Source organism: Chrysochloris asiatica, unplaced genomic scaffold, assembly GCF_000296735.1.
Source record: "Chrysochloris asiatica unplaced genomic scaffold, ChrAsi1.0 scaffold00021, whole genome shotgun sequence".
In the NCBI taxonomy this organism is placed as follows: Eukaryota; Metazoa; Chordata; class Mammalia; order Afrosoricida; family Chrysochloridae; genus Chrysochloris; species Chrysochloris asiatica.
In genome coordinates this window covers 175,267-198,186 of record NW_006408539.1, presented here as the reverse complement: position 1 = coordinate 198,186, position 22,920 = coordinate 175,267, and the positions used below count along the sequence as shown (strand labels likewise).

The window sequence follows — 22,920 nt, the reverse complement described above, 5'->3', positions numbered from 1 at the left end:
CCCGAGGAAGTCCCGCCGAGGGCCCCCGGGAGCACAGGAGGCAAAACCAGACTCCCTTCGAATTACCCAGATGCGGAGGATTGGAGTCACCGAGCCAAAGCGTTCTGTGGATTAAAAAAATACGATTTTTCCCCCTTTTTGGTAGAAGAGAAGGGAGAGGAAGACCAGTGGGGCTCTGCAAGGAAAGAAGGGGGATGTAACTCGTGGATACGGTTTTCCACCCCTTCAAACATCTTGTTCTACTTTGTAAACATTTTTTTTTAACCCCAGTTCCAGCCGGACGCCCCCAGACCTCCGGGGCGCGACGAGGTTGTGTTTTTCATTTTTGGTCTTACATATTTGGTTCTTAGGCTGTGAGAAAGCCTTCTTATTTCGCTAGACATCTCATGCCGGGTGAAGTCCATTCGGCCCCCTCCCCCGAGTCTTCGTGTGCACGGAATTCGAGGAGATCCGGTTACTAAGGATATAGAGGAAAAAAAATAAATCCGTGCCTTTTTTTTTTTTTTTTTAATTGCCTGCTTCTCCCCACCCCCAAATTAAGTTGCTTAGCAAGGGGGAAAGAACCTTTCTCCTTCCTTCAAGAGCCCGGTCGAACGCCTTTCGTTTTTTACCTCCGCGGATCTTCCATGTAGGAAGCCGAGGCTGGCGAATCCGACACTCGGGAGCCGCTGCGGGGGGGCCTCTTTTTTGGGAGGCGCGGACGGGGGCAGGCTCGGTCGCCCCCAGGGAAGCGGCGGCCGCGTTCCTCCGGGGCGCACCGGGACCCGAGAGCCGCGCAGGGCGCGGGCCGCGCGGGGTGGGGCAGCCGGAGCGAAGGCCCCCGAGTCCCGGCAGACGCCCCCGGGCCCCCGCGCGCGCCCCGGCCTCCGGGAGACTGGCGCATGCCACGGAGCGCCCCTCGGGCCGCCTCCGCTCTTGCCCGGGCCCCTGCTGCTGCTGTTGTCGCCTGCGCCTGCTGCCCCAACTCGGCGCCCGACTTCTTCATGGTGTGCGGAGGTCATGTTCGCTCCTTAGCCGGCAAACGACTTTTCTCCTCGCCTCCTCGCCCCGCATGTTCAGGACCAAACGATCTGCGCTCGTCCGGCGTCTCTGGAGGAGCCGTGCGCCCGGCGGCGAGGACGAGGAGGAGGGCGTGGGGGGCGGCGGCGGTGGAGAGCCGCGGGGGGAAGGGGCGACGGACAGTCGAGCGCATGGGGTCGGCGGCGGCGCAGGCAGGGCTGGCTGCTGCATGGGCAAGGCAGTCAGAGGTGCCAAAGGTCACCACCATCCCCATCCCCCAGCCGCGGGCGCCGGTGCGGCCGGGGGCGCCGAGGCGGATCTGAAGGCGCTCACGCACTCGGTGCTCAAGAAACTGAAGGAGCGGCAGCTGGAGCTATTGCTCCAGGCCGTGGAGTCCCGCGGCGGGACTCGCACCGCGTGCCTCCTGCTGCCCGGCCGGCTGGACTGCAGGCTGGGCCCGGGGGCGCCCGCCGGCGCTCAGCCCGCGCAGCCGCCCTCGGCCTACTCTCTCCCCCTCCTGCTGTGCAAAGTGTTCAGGTGGCCGGATCTCAGGCATTCCTCGGAAGTCAAGAGGCTGTGTTGCTGTGAATCTTACGGGAAGATCAACCCCGAGCTGGTGTGCTGCAATCCCCATCACCTTAGCCGACTCTGCGAACTAGGTAAGAAGTTCTGCGACCACGCTCCCCAGCCCCGCACTGAGATGGTGATAGAAAAGACCCCTCGTGCTGTGTGTTTATGCAGCCATCTCTCCTGAGGGAAGTGTGCATCCCCTTCTGGGAGGAGACTTGGGGAAAAGGCAACAGAAGGGACAGGGACATTCCTTGGGGTTTCCCTTCCAGGTTCGCCCCACTTGCCCCAAGGGGGGCTGTGGCATTGATTGTGAGCAGACCCGTACAAACCTGCGTATAGAAATTAGGCACCCTCGTTTCCGCATCTGCAAAGGGATGCATAAAAGGGGGGGGTGTCACGCCTCCCGCACCCGGAAAGGCGTTGAGGTGTGTGGCGGAGTTGGATTGAGTCCAAGCCCGCCAAGGAAGGCTGACACAAGCGAGGAGAGTTGTAACGGCTGCAAAGTCTCCTTTAGTAAATACGGAAAGTCTGGACGGGCACCAGTGGCCCGGATGATGACCTGGGCTCACAGTTTTGGGGTTGTGGGCAAAGACGGTTCGGATGGGAGGCACAACTTGATTCCTCCTCCTCGCTTCATCTCTGCCAGCTCCAGGGTGAAATACTATAGTTAAGCGAAGTAGCTTCTCCCTTCTTTTTTCTTTCAGAATAGAAAAGCATATAGCTTGTCCGTAAACTTGTCTGCCCCCATTGTCGCGGTGACGTTTGCTACCCCTTTAAAGCATTGGGGCCTCCCTTTTCTTTATTCCCCCCTGCTGCTTCTATGTCTTCTCTCTTCCTCACCCCTGTGCACGGGGTGGGAGACAGTGAACCCCATGCCCTCAGAGCCCCATCACCCGCTGACTTCACCCCAACACAAGTTCATTTGGATACTTTTGGGGCGCGCCTCCCTGGTGGGCCAGGAATGGGGGGGGCAAAGGGGTACCTCCGGTGGAGGAAATTGCGCCTGGGGGACAGGGGTGCAGGAGAAGGGGACCTTGTAGCCCCCACCCCTTAAACTGTATGTACAGTGCGCTGTCCGACGGAGCCGGTGGTTTCCAGCTCGGCTGGCGGAGAGCGGCGGCGGCGGCAGCCGCAGACGTGGAGGAGCTGAGAGCCGCGGCTGGCGCCAGGCGGCCTCTTTTGTTTATCTGACAGCTAAATATCAAGGCAATCACCGCCTCGCGGCCCTGCCTCCAACCCCCACAGCTAAGACAAACAGTTGGGCTGAAAGAATGCCTCGGTTATCATAAGTTTCTATCTCTCTCTCATGGCGCGGCCTTTATTTTCTCTTACTTTTTAAATTCCAGAGTCTCCCCCTCCTCCTTACTCCAGATACCCGATGGATTTTCTCAAACCAGCTGGTGAGTAGATGATTTTAAAAATATCTTCTCTCTCTGAACTTAAACGGGAGCCTCTAGAACCCGTGTTTTCTTTTTAGACAGTGGTGTGTGGGGAGTGAAGGCTGCTCCAGGCTGGTTATAGGACTCTTTTTCACCTGGAAATTTTGATCCTTTTCTCGAGTTTTGGTTGTGGCTGGATTACAAGACAAACCCCCACAAAGATGTTTCCTAGATGCGCTTTACATTTTTGTTCATTTTTGTTCATTTGTCATACAGTTTGCACTCTGATTAAAATTGGCTCAGGTTTAGCACTTGAAAGCTTTGATCTACCTACAAGGGTCTTGGGAGCCAAATAGGACCCGTTGATGGGAAGCTTGAAGACTGTATTCTGAGTGCTAGGGTAGGCAATGGGAGAATGGCTAACTGCTGGGTGGAAGGAAAAGGAAGATTTAGGATTATTTAAGAAGGAGAGGCAACAATCCCCTTAGCAGTGTCCTTCTAAGTCAGTGTTTATTCTAAGGAGTCTCAGAATTACTGGTTGGGACCACAAAAGTTTTTGGCGTAGTTCCGTATGCATGTAACTTTTTAACCCCTGTTGCTCTGTACCCAGGCAGCAGGGAGCTGAGGGACAGAAGCCCAGTTGGGACTGACGCCAGCCCTGTTGGTTGGAGGTTGTCAGCATTCAACTTTAGGGCGGTATAGGGACTCCCCCAGTGGATTTAGTAGCAGGAGGGGCAAGAGGGTCACCAAAACAGATGAGCACTGGCAGGAGCCCTGTCTTGTCCTAGGAGATGCATTTATGCATTTGCTACAAGGAAGGCACGTAACTTTTGTCTGTGCCCATTAACTGGTGCCTGAGTAAGAGTGGTGGTGGGTGCCCTTTTTAATTTTTGCCAAGGTTCTGGGAGAAGTAGTGAAGGGGGGGGTTGGGCACTGTTTAGCTCTTGGAATTCTCTAAGCTCTTCCACCTCTTGAGTTTTTAGCTGTTGGCATCCCCCCACCCCCCCAGTAATTAAAAGTTTTGCTAGGGCGTTGTCGTAAATTAAATACTTTAATGAACGGTGTAACTGAAGCCCATACTTCACAACTAGCCCTCCCAGGACTCCACCAGCTCCCTCAGGTTGGGAAGGCGTTATTGCCTATTCTACTGCCTGTCTAATAAGTGGCCTGCAAAACATGTGATATTTTGCTTTCAATTTACAAAACACTAGATTAATGGACATTAATGAGGTGTGATAACCAGCTCTCTGTATGCATAACAAATGCTACCAGAAATTACCCAGCTCCTTTTTCCCAGAGATTGTAGAAAGTGTAACTTGACTGGACTTTTTGGTTTAGAGAAGACTCAAGGTTTTCATGAAGTTAGTTCTCCAAGGGGCCACTTCTGCCCTGTTTTTGTGTTTCCATCATGTTTTTCAAATTTTGAGGTGTTCCTTGAAGGAGGGAAGGAGAGAGCTAGAGCCCTTCTCTTGGTCCTGGAGGTAGAGGTTGAGTTCCCAGCCACCTCCTCAAACCCATCAACACGAACAGCCACACTGTTGGGTTTCTGCAAAGATAGAGACTGAGCTAAATCTATTAGCAGGATTTAAGCAGTCATTCTGCCAGGCCAGGACCTCATTTTCAGAGAGTGGAGTGATAGATTTATTCATTAGCAAGTGTTGACATTAGGTAGTAAAATGTGTGTAAACAGAGAAGCCACAAAGACAGGAATGTGCCATTTCCAAAGGGGGAGAAAAGTCCTCCAGATCAGCCAATAGGAAGTGATTAACCTGCCAATCGGAAAGGAAAAACTGCTGGTTACTCACCCAAAATGTTTTGTTTAAAACAAAACAAAACCAAAAAAAGAAAAAGAAAAGACATTGTTGTGCAGGAGCATAGAACCTTAAGTAGCAGTTTCGGCCCCTTGTGAAAGAGATTGTCCTGTTTTCCTGATGCACTGGAGGGCAGCCAGGGCTAACTGGTGGAGCCCTGGGGCCAAGATTAGGGCTGGAGGGGACTCTGGGATAGCTCTGGAAGTCCAGGAAGGACTCACAGGTGGAGTGGGTGCTGTTTGAGTTTTCGTCCCTACCTTGTGTATGGGCGAGGGTTTGGTTTAGGCTCTGGTAAGCACTGGACTGCTCTTTGCAAGACTGGCAGTTCAAACCCACCAGCTGCTTTTGGAAACTATACACAACAACAGTAACGCTTTGCTTCAGTATTAGATCAGTACTTAATTCTTAAACTTCTAAGTCCTAAGTTGAAATTTTGGTCTTGAGAACTAGATCTAAGGTTTTATAGGGAATCCTTTTGTGGAATTCTTCAGTGAGAAGGGAACTTGGGCTGGGCACCCTGCGGGTCTTTAGGGGAACTGGAAGGTTAAGCCACTCTACCACAGGCCGGGGTACTGGGGGGTCTCGGAGCAACAGGGTTCTCTGGGGAAGGAATGTCAGGTACAGTTGAGTCAGTAATCCCTGTTCCCTGAGGAGTGAGAACAATGGCGATGGTCTGGATCTGATGAGATGAAAGTTGGAAGCGGGGCACAGTGAGCAGTGGGAATTGTGGGGTTAAGCTCTGCTTGCTTGGGTTGGGACACTCAGGTAGCCAGTGCCCATTGGCAGATGAGTCTCCAAAGTGTAGTTGAAAAGTCTGGTCCTGCTTTGATCTCTTAAGCCACTCACTTTGCCATGCCTTGTTCCAAATCCAGATGATGAAAGGTTTAGATTAAATGATGTATGCATTTCATTATGCCTTGGTTCATTCATTCATTTTACAGCCAGGATGATGTGCCTGGATTGCGCTCTTCTGTAGCCAGACTTCATTGAGTTCTGGTTCTGTTGGTGATAGTAGCATGGCTTCTAGGTCACAGACAGCATTTAGGAAGCTCAGAAGACACTTGACAGGAATATCCCAGCTCTCCTGGAGATATTTATTCTCTTGGTCAGAGACGCTCACTGGGTGCCACTTTTTAACAGTACATTGCTTGGTTGCTCCTCAAGCTTGGGTTTTGAAGATTTTGTTGAAGTCACATAGGTCTGGGCACCCAGGCACAAACAGTTTGCCCTCGACTGCTAATCTAAAGTGGTTCAGCAGAGGAAGGCCTGGCGTCCATAAAGATTATAGCCAAGCTTAACATATGGGCTCGCCATGAGTTGGGATCCATTCAACAGCAATGGGTTCGGTTTGGTTGGAGCTGCTCAGAGAAGGGAGTAAGTTGGGTTGGTTCTTTTTCCTTCTACAGAACCTAGTACTTAAACCAGTGTTTGGAATCATGGTGGGGAAAGCCAGGAATGGCAAGAGCCTCTGAGTATTTGCCTGTCTGGGAGACATAAGCAGACGTTCAGGTTTTAGACATCTGTCTTTGTGGAGTCTTTTTGAGGGTGAGGGGAGGAAGCGTGGCCCCTTTGACCTTTATAACACAAGCCTGGCGGTAGCTTGAGGCCACTTTAGATGCTGAAGCCTGCCTCTGTCTGGACGGCTCCAAGGAAGAGAGTCGGGACTCCATGGCCTGACTGGCAAGGAAGAGTCCTGGGATAGGAGCTCTCTGGGGTGTAGCCCAGCTCACTGGGTGGCCCCTTGGGCTAGTCAGTGACGCCTCAGTTTACCTGGATGCATGTTGAACAGGTATACTTTGCTACTTCACAGGGGTGGTAGGGAGGCCTAATTAATGTTTGTAAATCCCTCTTGAGATCAAAGGCTTTGTAGAAGGGCAGAGTATCATTTCATAAAAAACGCTTGTGGTTGCCAGAGCAGAGCTGGCTTCCCTTTGATCTGGGATGGCTGACACCCTGACTGGTCCCTGCTCTGCTCTGAGATGCCGGCCCTTTCCTTTGAAACATACCTTGCCCCTGGGATTCCAGCAGCCCAGCCAGAGCTCCGTGGGGCGTGGCTGTGGATAAGTCATCGTGTTTAATATGGTCTTCCGTGTGGGGGTGGTGGGTGGAGGACAGGGTTGAGAAGCCGATCTCTAACACATGGTTGAAGGCCATCAAAGAACTTTCGAAAAAGTGCAGGGTCTATACATTGAAGTAGTAACTCCATTTCCTGCCTCCCCCTATTGTTTTCCATTTGATTAAATGTATCCTGTAAAACTGTATATTCGTGTTAGGAATTATACTTAACCCTGATAAAATGAGACTACACGGTCTCCTTTCTCTCCCCTGACTCCCTTTGCCACTCTTCGGCTTCCCCCGTTCTCTCCCTGATGCTATTTAGGAGAGTTCTTGCAAAGTTCTCTTCCAGCCTGGGAAAGAATGCTGGAGAAGAAGGGAGGAGCCCTATACTACCCTGAGAATCTAAGGGTAAAGGAGGAAGCAGTAATGGTTACCGGGATGGTTTGGGGCTTTTCGTAAGCCAGTTTAGAGCTCCAGCACCCCTGAAACTAGTCTTGGTTTGGCTTCAATGTTTACCACTGTGGCCAAGCTTTTCCAATTAGAAACTGGTAATACACACTCTGGACACATCTTGCTAGTGGCATGGGGTGGGAGGACTGGGTTCTGAATGACTAGATTGAGTCCTACTTGAGATTTGGATGCTTTACTGTACTTAAATCCAGCCTGGCATGTTTGCTGCAGAGCTGGGGCACACCTTTCCTGAACCAGACTTCCTATATGGATTTAAGTAAATCTGGCATTGACCAAGGTGAATAATGAGGTCTTGTGTATTTTTGTTTCCTGGGACTAATTGTAGTTCATGGGTGTCATTTGTCTAAATTGTTTGGAGGGAGGTGTAAAGTCTTGTTTCTCAGCTGGAGTTGAAATTATCTGCTCACATATAGGGCACTTTGTTGAGCACCTGAGGGTGACAAGAAATTGAAGAGAAGGTTATAGAGTAGTTGGGCCAGATAGGATCTGAATGAAGATCAGTAAAGACAGTGGAAGAAATACCAAGTCCTGGTGCCAGAAAGACTTTACAGGAATGGAGAGAGCAGGGAGCTTCGCAGGTCTCAGGCTGTCTGGGATGGCTTCCAGAGATGGGGGTTTGGATGTGGCCTTGAAAGAGGTAGAATGCTTTCCCTCTGGCTTGGAGCCTTGCTCAGAATGTACTCTGCCATGAACTGGTTTGCTTACAGGTGTGTGTATGAGAAGCCTTCAAAAAGCTCATGAAAAGTGGAATGAAAGAGAATGAAAATTTCCATAAACTTATTGAAGCCCCTTCACGCATGCGCGTGTGTGTATGATAATCACTCCTTGCCATCAAGTTGATACCAGTTCATGGTGGCCCTGTACCAGAGTAGAACTGCTCTATAGGGTTTTCTTGGCTGTAATCTTCATTGAGGAATCCTGTGTGGTGCTGTAGGATAAGCACTGGACTGTTAACCTAAGGGTTGGTGGTTCAAACCCACCAGCTGTTCATTGCTTAGAAAACCCGATACAGCAGGGTCACTGAGTCAGAACCGACTCCGTGGCATTTAATACCTGCAACAATCTTTGTGAAAGCAGATTGTCTGCCCTTTTTTCCTCTGGCACAGCTGAGTGGGTTTGAACTGCAAACCTTTAGATTAGGAGTGCAAATCTTTACACTACCCAGGAGTCCTGGTGTGGCACTGTGGGTTAATGAGCTGGATTGCAATGTCAGTTTGAACCGCAAGGTTGGTGGTTCAAGCTTACCAGCCGCTCTACGGAAACCCTATACAGGGTCGCTATGTGTCAGAACTAACTCAATGGCACTTAAAAACAACAGGAATCTTACATAAGTGCGTGTTGTGTGCCGTCAGTCATTTCTAACTCAGTGTCTCCAGGTGGGAACTGCCCCATAGGATTTCCTAGGTTGTGGAGTCCTGCTGTGTAGGATAAGCACTGAACCGCAAGGTGGCTTTTCAAATCCACCAACTATACAGGGTTGCTATGAGTCTGAACCGACTCGGGCATTTAACAACAGCAATCGATACGGGAGCAGATTGTTGTTGTTATGTGCTGTGAAGTTGGTTCTAACTCATAGTGACCCTGTGTACAGGGTTTCCGTGGCTGTAAATCTTTATGGGAGCAGAAAGCCTCATCTTTCTCCTGCGGAACAGCTAGTAATTTCGAACTGCTGACCTTGTGGTTCACAACCCGATTTGTAACCACTATGCTACCATAGCTCCGTACCAGGTCTTTTTCCCATGAAGCTGCTGGTGGATTCAAACCACAGACCTTTTGGTTAGCAGCTGAGTGCCATTGTGCTACTACGGGTTTTTCAGTAGGTGTATTGCTGTGGTGGTTAAGTGCCATCGAGTCAGTTCTGACTCATAGAAATGCTGTAAAGGGTTTCTGAGGAGTGGCTGGTGAGTTTAGACTGCCGACATGGGTGAAATTCAGTGCATCATACTTGAGATTTGATACTTTGTTATACTTCAGTTATAGAAGTCTGGTTGGCTCAATGGATACCAGTCTTAAGAAAAACTCCTAATGAGCTGAGAAGTCAGTCGCACAAAGATGAGCTGCTAGACATTATCTATGGGGGTGCTCGAGAGGCCTCTGGGAAGAGAGGTGGGGAGACAATGCAGACAGGCTTGAGGAAGGAGAAGTCAAACTAGCTTTGACCTTGGGAACTACCAGGCTTCCTCAATGGGGAACTTGTAATGAAAGAGACATTCCAGCCAGTCTGTGATTGAGCCTAACTTGACTAATGATTAACTGGCTGCCTGGAGCCCAGACTGGTGACAAGGTGCTGTGGTCTGTCTTATGATGGGCAGCGAAGCCTGAGCAGACCATTAATAATCAGCCTCGCGGCGGCGAGTCAGCCACTTGGAATGTGTGGTCTCCTTTAATGCTGCTTAGAATGTGCTTTAAAAATGAATCGGAGTGTTACTTATGTATTTGTGTATTTATTTGTCTCTCTTTTTTGAATCCGCAGCAGGCTGTCCAGATGCTGTGCCTTCCTCCGCTGAAACAGGGGGAACGAATTATCTGGCCCCTGGGGGGCTTTCAGGTAAGATGCTTTGTCCCTGTTTTCCTGGCAATTCTAAGCTCTCTTGAAATGACGGGAGGGGGGTGTACCAGGGGTGGCTTCTGCCACCCCAGCTGGTCTGGAGTTCACTTTTGCTTTTGTGGGCATTGCATTGGATGGATGCTTTTGGTGAGTTGGTGCCTTCCACGTGAGGATGCTGGGAGCTCCATGGTTGTTCCTGAGAAGTTCCTGGCTGAAGGGGCTTTCACTTGGCGGCTTTGGCGCCGTTAGTTCAGATGCCGACTTTTGCTCTTTTGCTCTTGCTCTCTGTGCATAAGTGTCATGAAGAAGGGGCTGGTTCCGCCTTTTAAGAACTTGTTGGGTTTCAGAGTAAAAGGCTTTTCAGCTTCTGTACTTCTGGGGCCAAGGGGCGGGCAGCAGGGGTTATAACTGCTACTACCAGGAGGGTGTGGATAAAACCACAGGGCTCAGGCACAGGAGTAAGGGCCTGAAAAGCCATAGCTCCTTGGGTGGATTAATGGGTTTGGCGCTGTGAAGTGGGTGACCAGACACAAGAGCATCGTTACATTGAAGGATGTGGAAAAGTGGGTGAGGAACTTAGAGAAAAGTTACTGGCAGTGGAAAGTAGGGCCATTCAAAATTTTTCTCTAGAAACCTGTTTCTACCTGTGCATCCCTTCCCACCAGTATGCCATTCCTTGATTTCCTAAGAACCAGCTGAAAGTAACCTTTAAAAAAAAGAAGAAAAGTTCTTGTTGAGCTCTGGGTGTTGGATATTTCTTGCTTTTGAACATAGTGGGAGGGGGGCAAGGGGGAACCCTGACAGCTCAACTGGGAGTAGTAAGACTGTTGTTTGGGGGCACTTTTGTTTTTCAAAGTGACCTCTTTGACTCACTGGTCTAGTGTTGGCTCTGGCCATTTGGGACGGTTGCCTCCCAGTTGTTCCTCTCCAGGAATTGAGGTTGCTGAGAGTGTCTTTAGGGAGAACCCTATTTGTTTTGATTTCAGTGCAGTACATACTCTGTTATCTGAGAGACAGGGGATTGTGTACTCAAAGCTTCTAATGGGAATTAAGCAGGGGAAAAAAAAAAGGGGGCCCAGTGAAGGGGTCAGTGAGACTCGGGGGTGAAGACGCAGAGCCTGAAGCACACGGTAAATTGAATCTTTTCTTCTCTGCAAGGCTGAGTAGTGGTCACAAGACAGAAGGCCAAGGAGTAGAAGGGTCTGAGGATAACATGCACAGGATGTTGTTAGATGGTTGTATTTTTTAAATCCTGAATGTGCTGGGAGGAGCCCGGCCCATCGGAACCACATGAAATAAACAAGGGAAGTGTGGTAGCTTTTGAAAGGGGCCTGTTTGGAAGGTTTGTCTTATTGATAACATCTTGTCTGTCTCCTCTGCTGGCGGAAATGACGAACCTGGCTGCACCAGTGCCTTCTCACCCGTTCCCAAGAGTGACACAGAGGGGACCCTCTCAAACCCTTCTGAGATTGGGGATGGGCTTTTCTGTTCCCAAAAGCTTTTTCTAGAAAAAAACGGGATAAAACAACTGTTAACTGCCCCCTTCCCACCAGGTAATTGTAACCATTTAGATTAATGAGGGTCTGCTAGGAATGGGTGTTATGTCTGAAGGGATCGTGTGGTTTAACAAAACTGCACAAAAAATTTAAAAAAAACCAAGCCTCCACATGAAAGAGCATTTGTTTTGAATTTTAGCTCTTGATTTACTAATTCCCAGGGCTTCAGAGTTTGAGCTCATTCTTCTTTCCGTTTGGACTTGGAGCAGCGAATTAATAATGTGCCAAGGCCGAGGGGTGGGGGGAAGGGTGTTGTAGAAACTGTTACTTGGGTGGATGTCATTGGGGATGGGGGTGTCTTTAGGGGAGGGGATGGACACTCAGAAAACCTTGGACTATGTCCTTTGAAGCAAGAATGCTGCTGAAAAAGAATATTATGGTCTAGGTCCAGGGCGGAGGATTTTGCAAATGGAGAAAGCCCTTTCTAGAAGTTCAATTTGCTATTGAGGGGGGAGAGTGTGGGAGGTGGCTGGGTGTGTCTACCTTGAAGAGGATGAGGCCAGTGGCCCCAGAGACAGTTGTGGTGACTGACGGAAGCAGAGCTGGATTTGGGGAAGAGGGTTAGCAGAGCGTGAGGTGGGAGCAGGGCCTGGTTTGCAAGGGAGTAGGGTGGGAGCAAGCCGGACCTCAAGGTGGGGTGCAAGGCTCACAGGTTCCCCCCCCCCCTTGAAATAACTGCTCTGAGTGTCTCTTTCACAGGCCCCATGTGCCGGTTTCCTTCCTGCCCTGGCTGAGAGCAGCCTTCATGAATGGGGCTCAGTTTAGGGTGGGAGGAAGGTCCACAGCGGAGCCAGGCCTTGATTCTTTTGGCAGAGGAAGAAGGGAAGGGAAAAAAAGGCGAATGTGAAAATGTGGTGGGGGTGGAGGCGTGCTCAAAGGAATGCCCCTCCAGAAATACTGGGTGACGCCAGAGCTGGCCCTTGGAAAAGGAGGCAGGGAGGACGGGGAGTGGGCGGCCTGGCCAGAGCAGCCCTGCTGGTAGCAGCTGGAATTCCAGCATCAAAACAGGCCCCCTCCTTGGCCTGCGTGGCCACACCCCACGCCTGCACGGATCCTCAGATGGGAAAACGTTTTTAGAAGGCAGTGACTTGGTTCCAGGAGATTGTACTGACAGCCGGCTTTCCGAGACAGATGGATGGCCCTGTCTCGGCGAGTGTGTGTGTGTTTGTGTGTCTGTGCTCGTGTGTGCCGCAGACATACAGATAGACAGTCCCGTGCAGAGACACATGAGCACGCAGATGCCCACAGCAGGTTTGGGGAGAAGTTTGCAAGCGGCGCCTTGAACACCGGTTCGGGTGATGTTAGGGAAGCCTCGTAATGAGGTGGTGGATTTGGGGGTCAGGCGGTGAAACTTGTGGAGTTGCTCTGAATTGGGTGGTGGTGGTGTGCCATTGAGTTGGTTCCGACTTAGAGACCCTATATAAGGGTTCCAAGGCTGTAAATCTTTACAGGAACAGAAAGCTTCATCCTCAGATTCTGGTAGATTCGAAGTGCTGACCCTTGTGGTTAACAGCCCAACTCAGAGTCCACCACAGAAGCGTTGTGGTCTGGGAAGACCCACCTTAGAGAGAGGTCTGTGTTCTGCTCACTGGTGGTGAAATGGAGGAAGGGGTTTGTTGAGGGGTTTCATGGTACCACTGATAATTAAAAGCATGGGTTAGAAGTTGTCTGCTTTGTATCCTCCATCTGGAGTTTCTGAGGGGCTTTTACTTAGACCTTATGATTTCCTGGTTTGGGTTGATTGAGTTTACTCCGCTCTGTCAGTTTAGAGCTGGCTGGGCAGGGATTGGAGGCCAGCAGTCATCTGTCATTATTTGAACTTGAAATGACATGCCACCTGGATTTCAAGATTGGCAGCAGAAACCTAACATGTCTTCTGGGGATTTGAGGGAATCCTGACTTTTGAAATTGTTCAAAGCAATGTTACTGAGGGAAACTTGGTGTCCTCCCCAAGCTAAGGGTGGCCAGCTCCTTTGTTTAAGGTCTGAAGAGTCAGTTGTGCCTTCTGGTCAGTCCCCAGGTATGGGTGATGAATGTGGTCTTGAGCCAGCATCCACCGCAGAAGTGGCTCTCTGGTCACCATTAGCTAGCATCCTTGTCAGTCCTCTGTGCTCCGAGTATGTGGGCCATGGTCAGTTTGGGCCCAAACCAAGTAGCTTAAGGAATATTGCTCCAACATGTTTAAGAAAAGTTTCCGCTGCATATGCTCAATTAAGAATTGTCTGTCTTGGATGGGTGGGCTATAGTGAAGTGGGAGTCTGGGCCTGGGGGCCTGTGGTAGGGTAGTTGAGTGTTCAGTGTCTCCTTCCTCTGGGAACAAGCAGTTGGTGGTTTCATTGAGGGTTCTACGTGAGGGTTGTGTTCACAGCCCAGCTGGCAGTTCTTCCAGGTGGCTAAGGACTCTGGAGGGGAAACCAGTACATGTGACCACAACTGAGCTCCTCAACCCCCTTCTCTATGTCCTCCCCCATGAGCACGGGGGAAGTGACAAACTGCATCTCTCCTGGTGCTCATGACTCAGGGCTAGGGCTGGCTCACCTGACACACACCCACTCCAGGTGAGGACCAGTTGGGTGCCCTCAATGTCACAGGTCTGCAATGTCACAGGTCATGAACTTACCTAGGGAAAGGTTCACTGATAATACATCTTCTATCCTGGAAAAAATGAGATGGCCAGGTAAGGGTCAGATACAGTGTGACAGCATTGGACGTCTCGGGAGCAGATTTGGGCTGCTCTGCCGGCCAGACTAGATGGGCTGCTGCCTCGCACACCCTGTCAGTGAGGCAGAACGAGGAGGCCTGCCTGCCAGGGGGCGGAGGCAGGTGAAGGCCTGGTTCCTCTTGGCTACAGACCAGCACACCACCCCCCTCCCCCATTACACACACTTGGGCCTTTCTTAACCTCTGGACGATAGCACCCCTGTGGCAAATGAATAAGGAGATCACACCAAAGGATTCATGTCCAAGTTTGGCTCCCTTTGCTTCTTCGATGTTGCAGTCTTAACAGTACTATGATTGCAAGGCTGTTTGTTCTTCTTGTCTAGGCCTTGAAGCTACAGCCGTACTTGTAAAACAGCTGTTCTTAACCTGGTGGGAGAAGAAAAAAAGGTGTTGAGGCAGTGGCTCCCAGACTTGTCTGCACATTCGAATCACTTCCCCAGTTCCAAATCCATTGCTGTTGAGTCAGTGCTGGCTTATGGGACACAGTAGACTTGCCCCCCCCCCCCCCCGACTTTCCAAGGCTGTAATGTTTACAGGGGCAGACGTCTAAGGAGGAGAGCGGATGGTGGGTTTGAACCGCCTGCCTTTTAAGCATCCCAGTGCTTAACCCACAGTGCTACCAGGACTCCTTATAGAATCACTTGGGAATTGATAAATCATTGTCGCCTGTCAGTGGGACCCAGGCATCAAGATTTTTGAAGCCCAGGTGGTTATACAATGTACAAACAAGCGTGGGAATCCCTCACATGGGGGCCAGAGGGGTCTGTGTACCTGCCAGATGGAATATTTGGTGGTTTTCCTGTGTATTCCGTTTACACACCCTTATTGAAGAATTTCAGTGACTCTTGCTAACCTCCTAATGAGATTTTTGCTTGGTGATAGAGATGGGTTGAGGGAAGACCATAATTAACTATGCCTTCTTCCGGTTTGCTTTGGTGTTGGTGAATAACCTTGTAAAAGTGGGTGCCCATGGAGTTGATGAAAATGCTGTGGTCTAGGTGATGCCGCACAGTATGGTGTGTGGTGACGCTCAAAATGGTCACTGTTAGGTGGTCAGTCTCTTATCACCATTTTTACAAAGTGACCCGTGGTGGCAGTGAAGTTACATGCACGTATTTGGATAGTCGTGGAGAGGGAAAATGCAGACATTTCTTTTTGGCAGGTGCGTGGGATCTACTGATGGCAGACACCTTCTTCCAAAGGTCTCCCAAGGGTACTTCCGATGGGTACGCCTGTCTCTGTTCTGAAGGAGCAGGACGATCCCAATCTTGAGTTTTCTGTTGACCTTCCCTTTCCCATGTGGGCTGCGGAAATGAGGGGCGAATGGTTCCCTCATTTGTAGCCTGACTTACTGCCAGGGGAAGTGAGTGAGCTTGTTCCCACTCTGCCCAACACTGTTTCCCCCCTGGCCTACCCAGCCTGTTCAAGAAGGTCCCTGCCACCCAGGCTGGCCCCCATCACTGATGGTCAACTAGGGCCGCGGCAAGGGAAATCTGCTCAGTGCCTGACTAGGTGATGTTGGCCCTTCCTCTGGCCCAGCAGCTGTCACAGACAGCCCCCTGGCTGATGTATCGTCCTCCCTACAGTTAGAGGGCTGCAGGGGCATCCCAGGAACTCGCCCTGGAGTGCTCTGTTTGGCGGATACTTGTGAAAGGATACTGTACCGAACGGGCCCTGGGAGGTCACCATCTTTCCCGCTCAGTATTGAATGGCTGGTCCAGAGACTGGCAGCGTGCCTACTGTCACAGAGAGGCTTCCTCTGCTGGCTATTTCCAGAAGGGAGATATTATTAACTGCTGAGGCACAGTTCTCGATTTAGTGGGTAACACACCAAGAAAGCAACCTGCATTTGGGTGTAGCAGTTCCAACTCAACACATCGCCTGCCCCTGTTGACTCCCCACCATCTCCTTGTGGAAACTCCAGTTGGAGATTTCAGTATCTGTTGTCATGCAAACAGGCCTTTCCAACCAATTCTTTTGAATGTGTAGTAAAGGGATAGTTCTGTTTGAAGAGTGGAAGATTTTGTGAAAGGGAGGGGGCACTGGATGGAAAATCGAACTTCCTATGGAGTTGAGGACAGTCGTTTAAGACATGGTGATAACTTTCACCTTGTAAGTTAACAGGAAATATTGGGACAAGACAGGAAATTGCATCATTCCTTTTATGAGCAGAACTCCAGAAAAAAAATGTTCATGAAAGGTGGTAGTGGCTGAGAGGAGGCGAGTCCTGGTGTTTTGTTTTATTTTGTTTTCCTTTTTTTCTTCTTCCCATCCATTCCCATGAGAACTTGTAGGCCATTTTCTTTAAGAAAGAGGGTGTTTGAGAACTTTATGTTATTTTTATTATTTAAAAAAATATTTTACCAGAAGGGTCACCTTCAGTTGAAATACTAACTGCAGCCCTGTTTCCCGGTTTACTGAAGAGTCTTTCATGCCTTTTTCAGCTTCCTTCCCCCAAATGCTGAGGCCAAGCAGTTCTTGGCTGGAAGCTCATTTTGGTTTGGCACTGCACACCCCTCAACACTGCGCCCCACCCAGCGTCATTAGCTTAGCTTTAACTTGCAAAAAAAAAAAGGGGGGGGGATTATCTTTTTGGTGGGAGGTGAAGGTTGGCAGGAACTTACTTGGGCTCTTCCCTTTTCCACAGCATTGTCCTCTCCTTATGTTGATGCCTGGTAGTTTGTAAGTTTGAACTCAGGACTGTCTGTCTCCAAACCACTGGACTCCCAGAAGTTCTTTAACTTTCCAGGGCACTAGTAAGGAGTGGGAAAGGAAATGGTCTCGGTGCTCCCCTGGCACAGCTGAATCCTAGCTTTCACTGTGCTCTGCCCTAGGGGGAGGGGCCGCTGTGGCCCTCAGTCACCCCAGAAACAGGACTTGCTGCAGCCCCATTGCCATGTGAGGAAAGTTGCCCTGGGCTTCTGGATCCCCTCTTGGGTGATGTCACTGTGCCATGTTTTGCATGCGTGGGACAACGCTTGCCAAGGAGCCTCTCCAGGACGGAGACCGGAGAGATTCATGTGTTAGCTGGCCTGCTTTCCCCTACTCTCTCCAGCCCTTCCCCCGGCTTTTTTCCTTATCGTGGCTTTGTTTTGTTTTCATAACACAACAAGAGCCCTGGGGTGTGTAAAAGCATTGTTGAATGCTTGGGGAGTGCAACTTGCCCAAACAGAGCAGACGCCAGGGCAGAATGCTGTGGGCAGGTGGTGTGCCCACAGAGGTTGCCCAGCCGGTGCCTGTCTGGGGATCACCCCTTGGGATCTGCTGTGGCTGGCTGTCCTAGAAACGGGTTCTGACCTTCCCCCCTCCCTAGGTGCCCAGGACAAGGGCTTGGACTTGGCCTTTCTGGATGATCCCTGGGGTAAGGGTTTCCCCTCTCTCTGCTAGGTGGAGAGCTGCCAGGGCCTAGTAGGGTCAGATTACCTAATAAGCAAGGTAGGCACGGGCTTGCTTGTGCTTACTTACTGATCTGTAGTGAACAGTTTCACATTTTGTCACCACATCCTTTGGTTCTGCTTCTGGCCACTGCTGCTTCTGCGTCTGTCTGGCCTCTGTCTCTCTTCCAGCCCCCACAGCATCTTCCTACAGAAAATCAAATCAAAGCTTCTTTTCAAATTTACAATCTCTGACAGGGACAGAGTATCCAGTAAGCAAGTTAAGCATGGGTTTACTTACCTGTAGTGAAACCCATGTGAAATTGATCAGTAAGTAAGCCCATACTTACTTACCTTGCTTTTATTGGGTATGATCTGCTTATGGGGCCAAGAACTCTGGAAGAAGCCAGTGAGTCACTGTGGTTTTCATTTCAAACATACCCTGTTGAGCACCTGTTATGTGCCAGGTGTTGTGCTAGGCACCAAGGATGCAGAGTTAAGACCAACATATGTAACAGCTTCAGTTGGTCAGTGAGCTCATGTGCAGGAGTTGGCCCATCAGGAAGTTTCTAGGTTGAAGGCAGCCAGGGTCTCTTGGACTTCTGTCTGAGAGCCGGGCACTGGGGTGAGGATTGCCTGGCAGGGCACAGATGCGTGGAGGGGCCCTGGGTGGTTGTCTCAATAGAAGGGTAGGTAGAGCTCCCTGTGTCTGCTTTGATTAAGATAAAGCTAAGCTTGTGGATAAACACAGGTCTGTGTCCAGTTCTGGTTCCAGACCCACCTCCATCCCAGTTGTTGATTGTGAGATAATGCCCACAGCAGCAACAGAAGAGCCGTGGGTCTAATCAACCATTCTGCCTCTGCTGTTCATCTAGACCTGGGAGGACTTGGGGTCATTGAGCAAAGGTGCAGGGTCCAAGTGTGCACTGTTCAGTGGGACCACAGCCAGGACGTGGTGTAGAACCCTGGGAGTACTGTTTAATATCCCTATAGCCAGAGTGGAGATGGAACATTTTTTACAAAGCCCAGGGTTTTAACTTTCCCTGTAACTCAGTTGATCATCTGGGGATGAAACACTGGCTTTGAAATTTCTAAGTCTGAATGATTAAGTCCATTTCTGAAGTCTCAGGCCAATGTGTGAGGCCCTGGCTCACCCAATTTGGAGTTGACACAACGTAATCTAATAGGCAAGCGTGAAGGTGTTTCATTTTCATGCTCATTTTGCCCTGCCTGTTTCTCCAATACCCACTGATGGGGCCCCCTGAGTTAGCCCTCTTGCTCCTTTGGCTTGGGGATTGACTGGTCCCAATTCCAATTTCATCTTGCAAAGCTGGGAGTTGCTGTCTTTCAGACGGAAGGCAACTCCAGTCATCAGATCAGCAATTGTTGGAGCTCATGAGTTTGTTCATTTCTTTGTTGCTTTGGGGCTGTTGTGGTGTGTCGTCTGGAGCGTTCAACAGGAACAAAAGCAACAACATCAAGACACGACTGTGCTACTTTTTGTATTTCTAGAGCAGCCGAATGGGAAGCCACTGGGAGGTTAAATAATTTTCTATCTCTTTTCCCATCTCTCACTGCTTCTAAGAACTCAAGGTTGGAGGTGCCCGTCCGTCTTCCCAGTAGGCCAGGTGGGATTCCCAGACAAGAAAGGGTCATAAAAAGCTGCTCAGCTCAGAAAGTGCTTGTGCTTGGGAACCTCTTCAGCCACACGCAGCCTCAGAGCCAACAATGCCCCTCAACCTTTGTTAATCAGTAACCAAGAGGGAAGGAAAAACCAGTTGAGTACTCATGTCTGTGGGTGCACAAGGCAGCTCTTAAAAATAGAGGGGCCTCTCTCCAGCTCATTGGGGATCACAGTTGAACACCACACTTGGGGAGTGGGTACTTCCTGGGGAAGACTAGAGATTGCGTGTGTGTGCGCACGTGTGCGCAGTGCTTCACCACTCAGAGGTTCCAAAGCCTCTGAGTTTTCCAGCAAGGGGTTTAAGGAGATTTAAAATGAGAATAGCATCGTCCAGTCGGGGTTTCTGCCCCTAAAGACCAGTCTCTCTGCTGTCCTGGGCTGAGGGTGGAGGATTCGGCCACCTGCCAGCCGCCTGTCCAGTTTTGTGTCCTGGGTCTGTTTTTTCATCTGTGAATTGAGAGCTTCCAGGCCCCTTGCTGTTCTGCGATCTGAGTTGTTTTGGTGTTGGAATGAGACCCCAGTTGTTGAGGTGTGGTGGGTAGTAGCTGATGGGCCTCTTCCATTCTAAAATCTTGGCCTGCAAACTCTTTCAAGAGGGGTGGAAGCTGAGAAATCATTCTCCAGGAAGATGCCTGTGCTTGCAGATTTGCATATCCACAGTTTTCTAGGGATTCCCATAGCCTTGCAGAAAGGAATCCAGGGATAGATGGACCTGTACTCAGGTTGATGGTTTGAACTCACCCAGAGGCTCTGTGGAAGGATAAGAACTGGCAATCAAATTCTGTAAAGATTACAGCCAAGGAAACCCCCATGGGGCCAGGAGCAGGGCAGTTCTACTCTGGGACATGTGGGATTGTTATGAGTCAAAAAAGGGACGTCTGGGTTTCTGTTTGGTAGTCAGACCACCAGGGTAGTGGTTACGAATCGGGATGCGAACCTTAAGGTCAGCGGTTCGAAACTACCAGCCGCTCCGCAGGAGAAAGATGAGGCTTTCTACTTCCGTAAAGATTTACACCCTCGGAAACCCTGTACAGGGTCGCTATGGGTCGGAACCGACTCAACGACACTTAACAACAACACAACAACAAGTCGGAAGACCACCAGGGAAGGCGGTTATCTTCTTAACTTGGGTGGTATACAATCCTGATAGAGTATCATCCAACAACTGTACTGGGAACTACAGTACAAGTCGAGTGGCCTTGGAACCACACTGGACTCATGGGCTTGAGGTTGAGCACTGGTGTGTGTGTGTGTGTGTGTGTGTGTGTGGTGTGTGAGACAGGGGAAGTGTGGGTGGGGAGGACGGGATGATGCTGGCACAGATTCAAGCCCTCTTTTATACAAGTTCCCCCCTAGCACTTTTAGGGAGCACAGCAGACTGATCAGCCAGCCATGTGTGTGGGACTCCTCCTGTGTGTGGGGGTGGGGTGGGGGGAGAGCACCTTTCATTCCTCTGTCCGCCTCCTAACTGCAGGTCAGAGATGGGGGGGTGGGGGGAGAGCACCTTTCATTCCTCTGTCCCCTTGGCCTCCTAACTGCAGGTCAGAGATGGGAGGGTGGGGTGGGTTGGAGAGAGGCCTGGGTTCTTTGGGGGTGAAAGGGCCCGGGTGACTGTTCTGAGTGTGTCAGAGCGGGAGAGATTAGATTACTACGGAGGCAGACAAAAGTAATGATTAACTTTCCCAGTCTGCATGCTGTCTCCAGGCTGTCGAGCTGTTATTCCCTGTAAGTAGTACTGCCCAGCTTGGCAGGCCCTGGATTGGGTTGTAAAGGAAGACAGGAATGAGGTCTTGGGAGTGAGCGGGGGAGGGGCGCAGAGCTCAGCAGAGGGAGGCTTTCCCATCAGATCCAGGCCTGGAATTTATTGGCCGGAATGCTGTAAATGTTCAAAATGCCATCCCATCCAAACAGTTTTCATAATTGTTATGGAACAGAGGGGTGGAGTGGGGTGGGGTGGGGGGAGACATGAAAAGGACTTTTGTTTCTCAGTCTGTTTTTTTCATGTCTTCATTCTGTTTTCCTGTTTAAAAACAAAACAAAAACTGGAGTTGAGTAGGAGCTGAATAGAGGGGGGGGTGGTGGTGGTCAGTACTGGGCCTGTTTCTGGGTCTCTTAATACCTTCCAGGGACCTGGAGGCCAGCATAGCCTGGGTTTGGGGGTGGTGGTGGGTGGTGAGTGTCCTTTTTGAATATTAGCTTATTCATCAATTCTTACCAACATTTTTGGACATTTCAAGTTTATAGAAAATACAGAAAATCTCCATATTAGTCCCCTACCCCACCCTAGATGTCCCAGTTGTTCACATCTTGCTTTCCAGTGGTGCATATTTGTTAGGATTGAGGCCCAGTTCATAGATTCTCAGTAGGAAAGTCCATAGTTGGCGTTGGGGCTCATTGTGTTGTATAGTTCCCAGGGCTTTGACAAATACATGAAGTCTTGTGTCCGTCTACCATTGCAGTGTCATACAGAGAAAATTGTCACTGCCCCTTCCTGCCCTGGCAGCTACTCATCTTCACTGACACTGTAGTTGTGCCCTTTCCAGAAGGTTCTATGATGGGAGTCATACACTTGGTAGATTTTCCTGGTTTTAATAATATTTTGATCTGGTTTTAACATGTAGCCAGCATACTTATGAAGTGGTCAATAGAAAGAAAAAAGACATTTTGAGGGGGTTATCCATGCAAAGATTCTTTTGTTGGATTCTGTGTATGTTAGTGTGTGTATTGCTTAGTGTCCAGTGTTGCCCGCCCCCAGTTCGGAAGAGAGATGGGAAGCTTGGGGGGAAAATCTCTGAACACAGGTGGGTGAGTTGGATGGGATTTAAGCATTCTCTTAGACACCTTTGGTCTTTCTGATTGGCTGATTGTCCCACCTCTCATATTTTCTTGGGAGTGGACTTCTGAGATGGCTAGAGTCCTCTCTAGTGGGAAGGTAGGTGAGCAGATCATACAGGGGGTGTGTATGTGTGCAGCTTCCAACGGTGGATCCCCCTTTCTGAAGAGAGCTCCTGAGTAATTTTGGGGAACCAGTGGGGCCTAATGGAGTAGAGGAGTCTTGAAGTTCTGACTTGAGAAAGCATTAGAGAGGCGCATTTACAGTAAATATTATGAATGGAGTTGGCTGGGTCTGGAGTCTCCACCCTTCCTCTGAGGCCAGGGCAGGCAGCAGGCAGGCGGCCTGGTACACTATAATTTGCATGACTGAACGCTGGGGCACAGGAAGCCCGCGTCAGCCCGACTGGCGAGACAGACGGAGTACAGAACGCTTGATTTGTGTAGCTTTCCTTCCCTGCCCTGTGCTATCCTCCATTATATTCTCTGATGAAGAAAGACGGCTCTTAGCAGGGACACCCAGACTGGGGGCTTCAGACTTAGATGTTTGCGGGGCCTGGGGGATGGGGATCAGGGTCAGTGTGAGGAGCAAAGGAGTAAGTTTTAGCTGTAGTGATTGATTACTCATCATAAATAATCAATTTGAATTACCCACCTTTAGGTTAGTCATCTGACACAATGCTTGTGACACTGAGGAACTTGGGAGGTTTTAATTTGAGAAATATCAAGGCCCTAAACCTGGGGGGTTTTTTAGGGCCTTGATAGAACCAACAGATCTGTTTTGGAAGAAGTGCAGCCAGAGTGCTCCTTGGAGGCCAGGATGGCTAAGCTTTGTCTCTCCTACTTTGGACATATTGTCCGGAGGAAACAATCGTTGGAGAAGGATATCATGCTTGGTAAGATGGAGGGTCAGAGAA

At 50.1% G+C, this 22,920-nt stretch overlaps 1 protein-coding gene across 2 annotated transcripts in view; it reads left to right on the top strand.

The window, feature by feature from the left end:
• The first annotated feature begins 1,023 nt into the window (after nt 1-1,023).
• SMAD7 (SMAD family member 7) overlaps nt 1,024-22,920 on the top strand; it is a 30,216-nt gene continuing 8,319 nt past the window's right edge. The window contains exons 1-3 of one of the 2 annotated variants that reach the window (XM_006837479.1): nt 1,024-1,658; nt 2,916-2,969; nt 9,762-9,836. In XM_006837479.1, coding sequence (XP_006837542.1) covers nt 1,052-1,658; nt 2,916-2,969; nt 9,762-9,836 — 736 coding nt within the window. In that variant the 5' untranslated portion in view covers nt 1,024-1,051. The remainder of the gene's footprint in view (nt 1,659-2,915; nt 2,970-9,761; nt 9,837-22,920) is intronic. The other variant, XM_006837480.1, reaches the window with a different exon arrangement.